The 14,881-nt window shown below is 47.0% G+C and overlaps 1 protein-coding gene across 1 annotated transcript in view; it reads left to right on the top strand.

The window, feature by feature from the left end:
• The first annotated feature begins 1,638 nt into the window (after window positions 1–1,638).
• hh (hedgehog signaling protein) overlaps window positions 1,639–14,881 on the top strand; it is a 183,719-nt gene continuing 170,476 nt past the window's right edge. The window contains exon 1 of the mRNA XM_050177362.3: window positions 1,639–1,972. Within this exon, the coding sequence (XP_050033319.2) occupies window positions 1,670–1,972 (303 nt within the window). The 5' untranslated portion in view covers window positions 1,639–1,669. The remainder of the gene's footprint in view (window positions 1,973–14,881) is intronic.

Genomic DNA, 14,881 nt, shown 5'->3' with positions numbered 1-14,881 from the left:
GAACTTCGCGATACCTTCGAGAGTGATGGTGATTGGAGCCATGAAAGGGAACAAATGGCAGATTGGAACAATCTTCCTGTGTAAAAACTTTGCACCGCAGCAAGAGAGATGTACTTTCGTTTCGTCTGCTTGTTCCCATGTCGTGCAGTCGCGCGCGCAGACACCGAAACTGTGTCATTTTTTTCTATGGTGTTTCAGCGCGCGATCATGGTCTGAGATCCGCTTGTGTCTGCCTGAGTGTTCGTGCAGCACTGACTTTTACCGCAAGTCAGGTGTGCTCGTGAAGAGAGCACAAAATCTTGTGCTGCGCCAAACGAGACAATCGCGACAGCTCACACGCAACGCCGTCAGCGGAAATGCGCCGCGCCGCAAGAAAGCGAGGAGAAATTAAATGAAGGCAGGGCCCATGGCGTATGCGACACGCGTTTCTCGAGCTCCGGTATGGGAGAACGCTGGGAAGGAATTTCTCTTGTGGAGGCTAGACGGGGCAAGTGGAGAGGGTGTCTCACTTGGCAATGAAGGTCGCCTGCTTGAATCATGGGTTCGCGGCACTGAAATATTTCCAGCTAAGCTATCAATGAACCGATTGCAAAATATTTTGCGGCAGAACGCTCCCCAGAGGACACTAACAGCGTATACCTGAAATTTGCTATGTGGCTTGGTGGGGACCTTTTAAGGCCGTTTTTCTTTTAGTGATTGAACTTGTGTTTTACTTTGGGCTAAGTACCTTTCATTTTCTTGTACCCCACTCCGGTGATAACCCTCTTAGGGTTCGTATATGTTTAAATAAATAAAGAACCTTCCGTGTTCGGTCACCAGACCTCTAACGACCGAGCACCGTAAACCTTTTAATTGTATTTTGCACGGTGCTCTAAGAGAGATAAACTTTATTTGTGAACTAGCAAAGAAAGAAAGATTTCTCCTAGCGCTCAAGTGAGCGGTTTCCTCATTTCAGCATTCCATGGGCTCTCGCTACCACCCTGGCCCGGTCCACCAACTTTCGCTGGTCATCCAGCCCTGGGCAAGACGGCATGGCTTTAAACTTTAAACTTTAAACTTTGCTTTAAACTTTGTTATTTGCGTTGAACAGTTGGGTAACGTTAGCTTGGACACACGCTGTATGTGTGTGTGCGTACGAGTTTGTCGAACAGACTCACAAATTGAGTGTTGGCTCTTCATGCTGGTACAGGTTGAGCGCGGCCACGGGAACCGCTCTAGTGCAAATTGGCCGCTTGTTCACCAGTGGCGTCGATTCGCCAGGCGCCCAAAAGCGGGCGCGGCCGTGGGAGACGATAGACGCAGGAGTGTTTGACGCACGTTTCACGCTAGAAGCGGACGTGGTGGTGCAGCGCGCCACCGGAGCGACGCGCAGGCGATCGGCCGCCACCTGGCCGTCTTCGCGGCAGAGAGAGTTTGCGGCCGAGTGAAAACGGCCGATGATGGGCGCCGCTGCTGCCTCGGCGGAAAGACAGACGCGTGAGGAGGCAAGGAGCGGGGCGTTGCCCATCGTTCTGTACCCGAAGCGAGCGCCCACGTCACGTGATTTTGAAGGCGGAGTCTCCGCCAGCCAATGGGCGTGCGCAACATTGCACCGCAGCGCGCGCGGTCCCCAGGGGATCCGAGTCGCGCGTGCGCGTGCGACGATGCTGCTGCGCAGGTGGACCTGAGGATGCGCGACCCCCCCGGCTGGGTCCGCTGCTGCGCGCTGCTGCTGCTGCTGCTGCCGTGCGCGGTGCGGGGCTGCTCGCCGGGACCTGGCGGCGGCCGCCGGCGCAGCCCGCGCAAGCTCACGCCGCTGGTGTTCAAGCAGCACGTGCCCAACGTGCCCGAGAACATGCTGGCGGCCAGCGGACTGCCCGAAGGACGCGTGGACCGCAGTCACAAAAGGTTCAGAGACCTCGTGCCCAATTACAATGCGGATATTGTCTTCAAGGACGAAGAAGGAACCGGCGCCGACAGGCTCATGACGCAGGTGAGCCGACTGCTTGCCCGTGCGCTGCACGTGAATCCGCTGAGGGTCTCCACCTGCGTCGCGTTTCCGCCCGCGCTGGCGGTTGCCGCCGAACATGGGGCTCACGTACGGAAACATTGCCGGCGACTTGAACGTAACAATGACGCGTGTATTCGAGTAACTAGACCGATAATGGGATTGGTCGTTTTTTAATAAATGAGTGTCGACAGTGTAGTAAACAACTAAGGCAGATGATCGACAAACTGTTGCTGTACCACTGCCAAAGCCTATATGTGTCACCCACATGGAAAACAGTTATCGAACAATAAATATTTCAGTGCCCATCACGCAAGGGAGATCCTTACCTTATTGACGAACTTAAAATCAGTAAGACGTGGCGCTCATAATTTTACCGCCAAATTTTCTGTTTTTACCCGCGTAGCCAGCAGGAGGGCGACGTTTTCCGTGACTTTTGTTCATTTACCACGATAGCGGTTACCGTTATTTTTTTTTTTACTCCCTGTGGTCTTACTCCGCTGTATTCCGCAACGGGAAGTGCTTTGCAAGAATTATACCAAGGAAAATGTCGCAGTGCCCCGCGAGGATTCAAAACCACAGTTTCGACCTCTTAGGCCTCGTTTCCACGCCCGAGTTACACGGTGAAGCTTGCAAAACAGATTTCGCCAGGTTTTGCGGCTTATCCAGTGCCGATGTAAACAAAATCAGCGGTATGTGAAGCGAAAGTCACGAAGGAACGAATCCGCAAGCGAAGGCTCCAAGCGCATGCATGTGATGCTGTCGCATGGAATATTGCACGAGCTGTTGTGTCGCATTATGGGGCAGCCATAACTTTGCTCTCGCTCGCGGCTATTAAGCACATGCCCCTCCTTGCCATTCTCGTTGCCAGCTGTTCGCATACAGGTCTGCGTCATAGCACACGTCTATTTACAAGCCTCCAACAGCCTTACAGTCACGCGTCACGACGGCACTTTATGATGGATATTAACGCTAAATGCTATTTAGATTGGGTAATTAGAGCGCAGATACAATCTCCTTCTACAGTGTCGCAGCTTTTCTTGTTTTTTACTAGGACCACTTGAAAGAAAGGAAGCCTATGAATGCTACCAGAATCACGTCAATACAGATTATTTACGTGCCAAGGCGGGCATCATTTGCATGAGAAACGAAAGCAATTCATTGAAGGGGCACCAAAGGCACATATTAAGTCAAGCTAAAGTTATAGATTAGTGCTCAAGAATCTCTAACGCGTCAATATTATCACGAACAGAGCCTTAATAATGGGGAAATTGAGGTAAATGCAGGACATGATTAGAGAATCAGCCGGCACATTCAAGTAATTGCCCGATGACGAAAGCACTCCTGCGTTAAATTCCGTCACTAGTACTCAACCACTCGTTCCACAAAACATCCTTGTATTGTACTACAAGGCGAAATAAACTCTACTTGTCCAGTTCTGTTTCACTTTTAGAAAAAACAGCTCATTGAAATTTCCCTCTACAACGACGCGGACGGTCGAAAGGTTTCGTTTTCGCTCCACTCCGCGCCGCCCACGCTTTCGTGATTCAGTAGTTATCGCGTAGTGCTGCACTGATATTGATGGCTCGCGAAACTCGGACGACTGCAAGTAGCAGAGAATGCGATGTAGGGCGATGCCTGAACGGTCTGCGCCACTTGACTGAAAAGGTCCAACGGCGAATCCGACGCTGTGTCGTGGCTCGGTGCCGCCGTCTGTCGGGCGCCGTTTTAAGCCTGTTTCAGATGCAAGCGAATGGAGCGAATAGCGGCGCGGCGCTGCGAAGCTTTTCGCGAGGTTTCGTTTCACATGCATTGCCGTCGCGCGTTTTCCGCCGCCGGGAACAGCAGTGTTGCTGGCAAAAAACACGGCACTTTCAGCCAGTTTCGGTAGTTTGCGACTACCAACATAAGCATTTTTTTGTCCCTGACTCTCAAATTTTTATTTTATAAATACATATCCTGCGTTTAGCAATTAACAATTCGTTGAAAAGCTAAAGCTTTCTTGGCATGTTGCCCTTACCACGTGTAGCAAGTAAATAAACGTCGTCCTATGCGCAGGCTTTCCCGCAATAGTCCTCCACTGGTCACGTGGCGAGGCGGGCCGTTCGGAAGCGATGCTGCCGCTCTGCCGCGGCGATGAAATTCCAACTTGCCCGAACCTCGCCGCTCCCGCCGCTAGTGCCGCCGCCGCCGCTCGAAACAGATTTCTGCGGCGCGGAGGCAGGATTCGCGAGCATTTTCGCTTGCATGTGAAACAGGCTTAAGGCACGTACCCATTTGATCGCCGCCGTCGTAAACCTCTTCATCCCTACAAATCGCGCCAGCTGCTTATATACATGCACACTCAACAGTAGTTTGTTCTTCTACAAAAGCAAATACTCATCCAGGAAAAAAGTTGCGGGTTCCATAGTAACAACGAAACTAGAGTATACTAAACGGAACCACCCCACCGACGCCGCGCAAGCCGCACGCTCATACTTGCGGTGTTGTGCAGCGCCTCACTCACCGTATCTGCAAGGTGTCGTAAAGTCTCAACGCTTTTAAACGTAAAAAGTGGTGTACCTATTCTGTTATGGAATATGAATAGGAAAATTCGAACATTTGACTAGTTTCCATGTTGTTTTTATTTAACGATTAACGATGCAGGCATGGATACTTTGTGAGCAGGAGGCAACCCTGCGCATCGCTGCGACGGATATCGCGCTGCCGCAAACGCATGTGAAAGCTGTGAGCGAAAATTGCTCTGCGACGCGCGCGGTAGAACGATTTTTTTCGCCCCAATCGCGCCATGTGAAACAGCTTTTACTCACCGACGCCAGCAAAGGGCGGTAATGGCGTATGCAACGTCACCACTCCCCCCCCCCCCCCCGGATAGCGTGGCGGGAAATTTGAATATCGAAAAAGGTATTCGGACCCTTCAGATGCAATTTTTTCGTAAATTGAATCTCTTCTTGGCGAGAAACAAGCGTTAAGAGGTTTCTGGAATCGTTTTCAAACAGTCCAAGTCGACTTAGTATTTGCCTTTAGTGTCCCTTTAACCAATAAACTAATTGCAATAAATAACTTGTCCTTCAGAAATTTTGCGGCACATGTTTGTATTTAAATGTCGGTGGCGAAGTCGTTTCACATCGGCCACGTAAACGGGAATCCTCAAGAAATTCCTTCAATTTACCAGATGCAGCACCGCGTAGATAACGCCTTGCAGTGAAGCAGCCGCTCTTGTCGACCTTCCTTCCACAAGTATAGTGCCTCTTTTCTAATGGGCGCACAGCTTCGTTTTGCACACGCTTTGTCGAGAGCCGCGTTCCGCATGCGTAATCAGGTGAATTGAACGAAGGATTTGATGTTGCTTAGTTAGGCCATATTGAAATGTAGAAACACAAAACTACATTTTTATGATGATTCGGCCTATAGTATAGAACACCAGAGGAATCACAGCAATGTATTTTATGGTTCAATGTAAAGGGACGTGTCCAAAGTGGCTCACGCGCCCCCAAGAAGGTGGCCAGCATGTTATAAGGGTTTTGTAGCACCACGTAAAGTTGCTGTTTTGCACACACGCAATAATTCCAGGGGCCCTATGACGTAAAACTATTCCAATTTGTCTTTATTCCAATATCTTCACGTCAAATTCACGTAACCGCCGACGCAAGCATCGGGCGGTGACCCGCAGCGTTGCCTGAACAGCGTAATCAAACGCTCTCCTTGTTTGTAGGAGGTCACTTTCCTTGCGTTCAAAACGAACAATATTGCCTGCATTGAGCGCGTTTTCTTATCTAATCCCTATTGCAAAAACCAGCGTCTTCCAGTGTGAAACCAGCGCGCTTTTTGGCACTGGGTACGCTGGCACTCGCTGGGAGTCACTGGGACGCCAGTGAGAACGCTGGATAAGAGCTGGGTCACACTGGAAAAGACGCTGGTTCCACTGCCATGACGCCGGGGCGCACTGGTTTGTGCTGTACAGGCGCTGGTTCTCGCTGCAGTTCGCTGGTTCGCACTGGAAAGTGCGCTGGTTGTGTGTGTGCCGCGCTGGTTCCAGTACGCAAGGACGAGCGCTGCTGAATATTAAATGCTTTATACAATTTCATCGCTTGATACTAGTCTCTTGTCCTAAGTAACGGTATTTTGGGGTTATAAAACCCTATTTCGCGTCACAGCTTGCAATAAAGGTGCGTGAGCTGCCCTGTTTATTCATGCACATTTGAAACTGTTAATCACTTTCGTTTTTTTCATTTTCCCTTTTGACTGGGCGGATAGCTAAATTCTTGAACGAAACCACGTAAACGCAGCGGACGCCGCGTTTTTTAGTACTTCGCACGTAACGTATGACCGGGAGTTGTCGCCGATGTCGCAGTGTTGTGGAACGGACGTGAAATGCAGAAGTCGTTCAGACGCGCGCGAACGGACCCTGAGTTCGAAGCCTATCACTGACTGATATTATCGCACCGATAACAAACCTGAGGTGATTCGTGCACTTCCACTTTCCCTATTGTACTAAAGAAAGTTGTGAGGCTCAAATACACACAATTTAGCTTTCGCCAGCTACCCAGGCCGAGATCGGTCCCCACCGAAGCTTAGGCCTAGCGTATCCGCCGAGTCCGTCCTCACGCTATCGGCGCGTCTAGGCTCAGAAATCAAAAAATCTAACAAGGATAAATCACGCTATATTTCAGCTTTGGCATCGGTGTTCTTAAATAATGAATTTTTTCATGTCTACAGTGCCAGCACAAGAAGCGATGACCGCTGTCGTGACGTGTCATAAACACAGGTATATGTGCTATCGCCGAAGGCTCCCAGCACTAGCCTGCGCTTCTCTGACGAAGATATACGACTAGACAGGCGTGTTGACTGAAATGCATCACTGAACTAAGGAAACGTTGCTTATCCTTTGCGTGAAGAACAAGAAACGGCTATCGAAATCGGCAGTAACAGCCCGTACACCGCCCGGGTCGGCGGTACATATAGGACTTTTTTCGAAGTTAAAATAGCAATCGCATGTGAAAATCGATGTTGTGGCGCTTCCAAGCATACTGCTGAATACGGACCACAACTTTTTTTCTGGTACAGGCGTGAGTTTTAGTTGCTTGGCGATAGCGCATCAACCATGCCTGTAGAAGACGTAGCTCTGCGAAACAAACTGTTTCTCGGCTTTGACAAGGCACATTATCCGTCGATTCCCGTCTGATGGTGTGCTGAACCTGACGGTGTGCCGGTGGACATGTTGATGCTATTGTGTATGCAAAGTGTGTGGCGAACTCGTATGGCTGTACGCAATGCTGATGTTGATGCAAGGTCAGCAATGTATTATTTTACTGAGAACGTTAATTATACAAGCGAAGTGTTGAAGCTGCTGAGTGATCCGCCAAATTGGCTTTCAGTGTTGGACAATTTGGCTTCGATGAAGCCATTTCAACATGACACGTCAGTCTTAGTAACGACTAGACGTTTTAACATTCCGTTTTATTTGACAATATTTGTATGTACTTGCCAAGCCGGTAATAAAGAAAAAAAAATGGCGTGGCGTAGCGGTAAAGTGTCGGGCTTGGGATCTGTATGTCGGACGATCGAATCCTGGTCGGTGAAAGTTTTATTTTTACGTTCTTTCTTTCTTTTTTTTTATTGCACTAGGACGCTCTGTGTTGCTTTCTGTATTCAAAAAAATATATACAGCGTCCAGGCACCGCATATTTAACGCGCTAGAGCTGTTTTTCGCGCGAGTAGCCAGAGCCTCCCAGCACGCTGCGCCTTCCCAGCGCCCCAGCATCCAGCGCGCTGCACTGGGCCCATAATCCGGCGCACTGGGTCCCAGTGGCACTGGATTTTGCAATAGGGATTGCACTGAAATACGTGCAAGAGGAGTTAATTACATCGAAGGTTGTCATCTTTACGGACTCCCGTGCTGCCCTTAGCAGGTTACAACGCAGTGAGCTTGATTGTACACTTGTGCGCAGCATTACTGACTCCGCGGGCAAAATTACATCACGTGGGGTATCTCTCGTTGCTCAATGGATACCTTCACACGTAGGAATCGCCGGAAATGAAGAGGCTGATCGGCTCGCTTCGATTTGCGTTCATAACAACTGTGACTGCCCAGAAATTTTGTGCAAGCTTGATGACGCTCGTCTTCTGATTCGTCGCCACCTACTCAAGCAGCATCCAGATCAGCGCGTCGCAAATGGAACGTTCCCACTCCGTGTTCGTGGTCGAGGCTTGCCTCGTCGCGCTAGAACACAACTGCTCAAGCTGAGGGTTCTTTGCGTGAACGTGCACTAATGTTTATACAGACAAAGGCGTGTGGAAAGTCTATTGTGTACGTCTTGTGGCTGCTACGAGACATTTCAGCACCTTATATTTGAGTGTCCCGCTTTCAGTGCTGTCGCTAGTGAGAAACTATCATCTCCTTGGCCTGCGGTGTGCGACACTCGAGGAATGCTTATACCCCAGTGGTTGTGTATCTAAACGTGATCAGGCCCATCGTGCCCTACTAACCTTTATAGAGTTAACTAACTTAGGTTCACGTTCGTAGCATGAACATTCAACATTCTGTAGTAAGCGTGACCTTCAGTGACCGGCCCTACTGTGTGTGATCAGTACTCCCAGTTGAAAAACACAACAGGAAATTTTCACAGTCTGTCGTATTTTGGGACGTTGTTTCTGTAGTTCTGTTGCCTGTAGTTCTGTTGCCTGTAGTTCTGTTGCCTGTAGTTCTGCTGTCTGTAGTTCTGTTGCTTGTAGTGTGACGTCCTGTAGTAGAAAGTTCTGTAGTTCTTGATCAATATTTAATTAAATATTGACAGAGACCTCCTTAAGGCTATGTAAATTTGTTAGTACAAAAAAAGAAAAATATAAAAGTAAAAAAAATAAAAAAAAACGTCTCTACTTAGGATTCGAACTTGCGACCTCACGATCACGAGCCCGGCATCTTACCACTGCACCACTCCTGACATTTTTTTTTCTTTATTTCCAGACAATCAACAAATACATCAATACATACTGCTCCCACCATCTGACAATGTTCACTTTCCCACCGCTGCGCTTGGAGCTTGCGGTTGAGATTACAAAACTTTCATTTTGGCAAGGGCATCCATCAATGACAACAGATCATCGTCATACGCTAACTTCTGAAAAACTTCCCGCAGTTTACTGACATTCTCAGCAAAATACGAGTTTACTGTTCTCACATTTATATCACAATTCCTTACAGCCATGCGGTTTCTCCAGATACTGTGAAGGCCGAGAAGAAAGAACATGTCATAAGGTGTACTGTCTTGCACTGTGGACAGGTAACGGATACCATGCGCTGTTAACGGCAATTCTTTTTTAATAGTTCTTTGCATAATATCCCAAAAGAAGACCGCACTCCAACAGTCCAGCTCTATAGTTTCTGATTTGCAAGAAACCAGAAACTATAGAGCACCACTCCTGACATGCTCTTCTAGCGTACATTTTGGCCGTATCAATAGTACAACGTGCTGATTTGCTGATGTTTACATTTGCATTTTAAGAGCCAAGATGCGCTATCCACCGCGTCAAGTGCCGCATCTCTAGAAGAGCAAGAGTGTTCGTACCATCGACAGGTACATCGTGGAGTGCTAGAACATCGATTTTGATGTACGATATCCATATTAAATGAGAAATTCAGAAATAGACAACGTTGACTTTTAGGATTACTGCTAGTTTCGACAGTTGTCTCTCGTTCTTTACACTTTTGAGCGCGCATATAATTCGTGTGTTCAATGCAAAATAGCTACATAAACATTCGTGGATGAGAGTTCTTTCTGACAGCGTACTGGCTTCTCACGGCAGCACTGTACCAGATTAATGAGACCCGAGCGAGACAGCTTTTCACGCAACTTTGTGGAACAACCCAAATCTTCTTTTCCGCTTCGCATAAGCTTGTGAAATATTCCTGGGAAATCAACTAATGTGTCAGTGTAACAGCACATGTAAGTCCACAGGCCTGTGTGCCACATCTTACCAAAAAAAAAAAAAAATGAAACGGATACGCAGCCATTCCCGCAGATGGTATGATTTTGATCAGCGGCCGATCTTGAGGAGGCCGGTAAGGCGTTGCTGGTGCCGCGTCGCCACGGCACAATTATAACTATTCGCCACGTCGACTTTAATACCGGTGTTGGTGCCATCAGCATTGCGGCTTCAGAGAAGCGCGATTGAATACCGCGCAAGAGAAAAGTACAGTGTACACCACCGATGCGAAACTAACATACAATTTTAAAGGGCCGCGACGGAAAGCGCTTCTGTTGCGACTTCGGAACTCTTGGCCGTCGCGACCGAATGTTTCTGCTGCGACGTCAGAATTGGTGTCGTAACGTCGGAGTCGCTGTCAGGATATAAAGCTGTTGTTCCGACTTCAGAACTCTTGTTGTCGCGACAGAACGTTTCTGTTGCGACTTCATAACTATTGGCCTTCGCGACAGAATGCTTCTGTTGCGACATCAGAATTTCTGTCGTAACGTCAGAAATGTCACTCAATTAAGAAATGTCAAGAACTTCTGTCGTATAACAGAATTTCTGTAGTTGCGACAGGAATTCCTCTTGTCATTTTCAACTGGGCACTACAGAAGCTTATCGCATCGCACAATTTCAGTGCACTTCTGTTGTCATCATTGGGTACATGTTGCGACGATAGGTTTCCGTTGTGGAACAGTTCTCTGTAGTACAACAGAAGTTTGTCCATTACTTCAGGAACACTTCTGTTATGACAACTGGGGGCCTGTTGCAATGATAGGTTTCTGTCGTACAACATTTTTCTGTAGTACAACAGAAGTTGGTCGCATTACTTCATGAACACTTCTGTTGTGACAATTGGGGGCCTGTTGCAACAATAGGTTTCTGTAGTATTTCAACAGCTCTCTGTAGCACTACAGAAGCTTTTCGGGTTACTTCAGGAACATTTCTGTTGGGACAACAGGGTGCCTGTAGTGATGACAAATTTTTCTGTAGTACTACAAAAATCTGTTGTAGAGCTTCAGCTTTCTGTTGTAACAACAGACATACGACAGACTGTACTTCTGTAGTCACAACAAGAAATGTCTGTTGTACATCAGAAACGTCTGTCGCTCCATCAGGAATCTGTAGTTACTACAGAAAAATCCTGTTGTACAACAGAAATTTCTGTAGTACTGAACACAACCTCTGTTGTCATTGTCAAGCGTTAGGGCACGTGCCCTAACGCTTCTTCCTTCGAAGATGGGAGGTGGCCGGTTCAAACACCGTGTAGTGTATATTGTGAACCGACTACCGGTGAAACGGTGATTGCGTGCAGCTGTACTTGGCGGCTCATCGTGGAGAACACAATTAACCGCATAGCGAACTAGCCATAGATGTGGTTGATAATTGTGGAGGCTGTTCAACGCGGCGTCACTTTAATTCCGGCTGCAGAGTTCTACTTTAGTCTTCAGATATGTCCTGTTGCAGTGTTCTACCTTAGTCTTTAGATTTGTCCTGTTGCTCTTCCTTTCCTCTTTTCTTTTTCCTCCCCTCCTTCCGATCTTCCATTTCTGTGTTGCTGTCACCTCTCTTCAGAAGAGTAGGCAGGCGTTGTGTCCTTCCGGTGGCAGTTGCCAGCCTGCTCCTCGCTTTCCCTTTCCTATTAACTGTGTTTATGTGTATATATGTTCAAAACAAATAATAATAATAATAATAACTGGCTGACAAAAGGCGAGGAGCACGCTCAAGTGGAGAGGGCTTCGATGGGGCCGAACCAGCGCATTGAAAACCGACAACCGGCTCAGGAGGATGGTGCCGGCGTTTGGTCCGATTCCGCTTACTTAGCTTGCAGCAGCAATTGTGCAACGGAAGCTTGAGGACACCGCTAAAACGGATGCTCAGAAAAGAACAGCCAGTAGAGTGGTGTATACGTGTCGAAGGGCTCGACAATGTTATACGACCTGCAAAAAGTTAATTATAAGCACATAAATCCATGCTCTCCGGCAGGTGCGAATAGCCAGTGTCTGAGCGGTGGGCGGGCAGCCATATTCTATTCCTTTCGGAACCGAGCAGTCTCCGGGAATCCAGAAAAAGATTCACCTTTGTTCGGCATATTAATGCATCGTTGACGCGATGAGTTTTCGCGGTTTCGTGACATAGCGTGGCATACAAGCGAAGTGGGCGCAGTCTGAAACCTTTTCACCAATAGCAGTGGGTTCATGGCGAAAATGCCGTGAATGAGAAATAATTATTTTTCGTTTGTTCAGTCTTTTCATGCATAATCAGTGTGTACGCACCATATCAGATGGGGAGCTATCGCGGTTTTTGTGGCGTCGCGTTACAGACAGGCGAAGGGCGGGGGGGGGGGGGGGAGGGAGCGTGTGGCCCGGAAATGTTTTGCCTAATTGTGGAGGGCTGGCTGATTGCTCCATTGGAATATAAAAGTATGGAATACCTCTACATTATAGCGCCCCCAAGTGTTTTCAACATCTGCACTTACCCAGCACTAGCAAAGATGGCTCGTAGCCCGTTAGTCGATTAAGATTTCTTAAGTCAGACCCGCTGCGGTGGCTTAGCGGCTATGCTGTTGCGCTGCTAAGCACGAGGTCGCGGGATCGGATCCCGGCGGCCCCATTTCGATGGGGACCAAATGCAAGAACGCCCGGCGTCTCGTGCATTGGGTTCACTCTAAAGATGCCCCAGCGGTCAAAATTAATCCGCAGGCCCCCGCTACGGCGTGCCTGATAATCAAATCATGGTTTTGGCACGTACAACCCCAAAATTCAATTCTTACGGGATACACGTTCGATACGCGATAGATTTATGGCTCTACGTATAAGATCAGTTGTTTCACTCTGTATTAGAATAAAGTTGCATTTCATGAATTTATCTACGTGGTTGACTTGCGGTGTGCAAATGTGTTTGTGCACGCTCGTCTTAATCCTGTCTCGTCTTAATAAACGCACTTACGAGTGACGCGCTTTTAAGGAACCTTTAGCTCGGGGCAACTTCGATGCCGCCCAATCGTATAGATGTAAAACGCGGAATTGTCTTCACGAACGACCCGTGGACCGATTTGAATGACATTTGTTGCATTTCAGAGAGAAAAGTAAATTGTAGAGACTGTTGGATGCAGATATTTGTTAAGGCCTCGAAATTATACAAAACTTTAAAAAAACGTTTATTGCTGTTTAAGCAAATTAGTCATCACACGAAAGCGAAACGGTTTTTTTAAAAAGCAATGCCAGCTTTGTTGCACATCCACAAATACAAGCCCATAAATGTGCGCAGTCTTGTATTATTTCCGTTCGGAAGGCGAAGCATTGACAGCACGCACGCGAGACATTTGCTGCTGCGCAACGGCACTCGGTCGTCCGCAGTCACCTTTTACGCGACGCGACGGTGAGTGAGTGAAATGGCGCCCACAGAGCGGCGGCATTTCGCGCGCAGCGCCCGTTTTCAAGGTGAGCAGACGCGCCATAGTGGCGGTTTATTTTATTTTCTTATTTAATAGATAGACATACTTTCAATGCCCAAAGGCACTAGTGAAAGTGGTGCTAACAAAGCAAAATAATAAGCAGACAATTATATACCGATGAAATCTCATTCGATAAGTTTTACCCTTACAAAAATGTTTATTGGGTTGTTGAGAAAGTCTTTTGAATTTTTTCCTATAAACTCTATTGTGTTTATTTTGATTGCCTATAGAATTTTTCTACAGATTTCGAAAAGTTATTTGGCCACCGCATTCTTATGGGAACTCTAGACACATTTCTATGGGACATTTCTATCGAGTTACATTAGAGATGCTAAAGACAAACTTCTGCAGAATATTTCTATCGAGTTCCTTTACAGATGCTAAAGACAAATTTCTATAGAATATTTCTATCGAGTTGCTTTAGATGTTTTAAAGACAAATTTCTATAGAATATTTCTATCGAGTTCCTTTCGAGATGCTAAAGACAAATTTCTATAGAACATTTCTATCGAATTGCTTTAGAGATGCTAAAGACAAATTTCTATAGAATATTTCTATGGAGTTGCTTTGAATGTGCTAAAGACAAATGTCTATAGAACATTTCTATCGAGTTGTTTAGAGATGCAAAAGACAATTTTCTATACTATATTTCTCTGCAGTTGCTTTCTAGTCCCTACAAGCAAATGCCTATAGAAGCTATAGCACTGTAAAAAAAATTTGCCTTACTTTACAGAAAATCTGCTGGTAATTTGTGACCAAACACTTTTCCGTCAATTAAGAACGGTCATTTCCGTAGAACGGTAAACTGTAAAAGAGAGACCGTAATACAAGATACGAGTGCTTCTGTATCTAGAAAACGGAAGGCTCTGTATTCTGAATCTGTAATATAACCGTTAAAGTACGGTGCTTCTCGTATTCAGAGAACGGAACACACTGTATGCTGAATCTGTACTATAACCATTAAAATACAGGTGCTTCCCGTATTTTCTCTTGTAGAGCATATCCATTGTTCGGAGAATGTGCCATCGGGGACTAAATTGCCCAGGACGTGCTAGAGTCGGCCAAATTTTATTGGTGCACTATTTACTGGGATGAGCCCTGCTAACATTTGCGTTCGGAATGTGCATACGTGACCCACTGTTTTCAGCGGTCTTGAACAGAAATGCAATTTGGTCGATGCTCGCACTTCCAGGGTACTTTTCTCCACGATAGTACATATCCTTTAATGCAAATGTCATGAAGGCAGCTCATAGTGAAAGCAGCAGGTCACCATTGAGAAAATTGTCTTGCCAACACACTGACGTGGCTGCAGAGATAAAACACTTTGCCCTTTGTGATATGAATGCTTTGCATAGCATATATACAAAAAGGTGCAACATTTCAGTCCTCAAGTTCTAAGATCACAAAAGCAACTTTATTTTCTTCAATCACTCGTCTTGCACTTTTTCCTGGTGGAAGTTATTCTT

Source organism: Dermacentor andersoni, chromosome 5 (genome assembly GCF_023375885.2).
Source record: "Dermacentor andersoni chromosome 5, qqDerAnde1_hic_scaffold, whole genome shotgun sequence".
Lineage (NCBI taxonomy): Eukaryota > Metazoa > Arthropoda > Arachnida > Ixodida > Ixodidae > Dermacentor > Dermacentor andersoni.
Note: the sequence above shows the minus strand (reverse complement) of the source record. Positions and strands in the feature narration are given on the sequence as shown.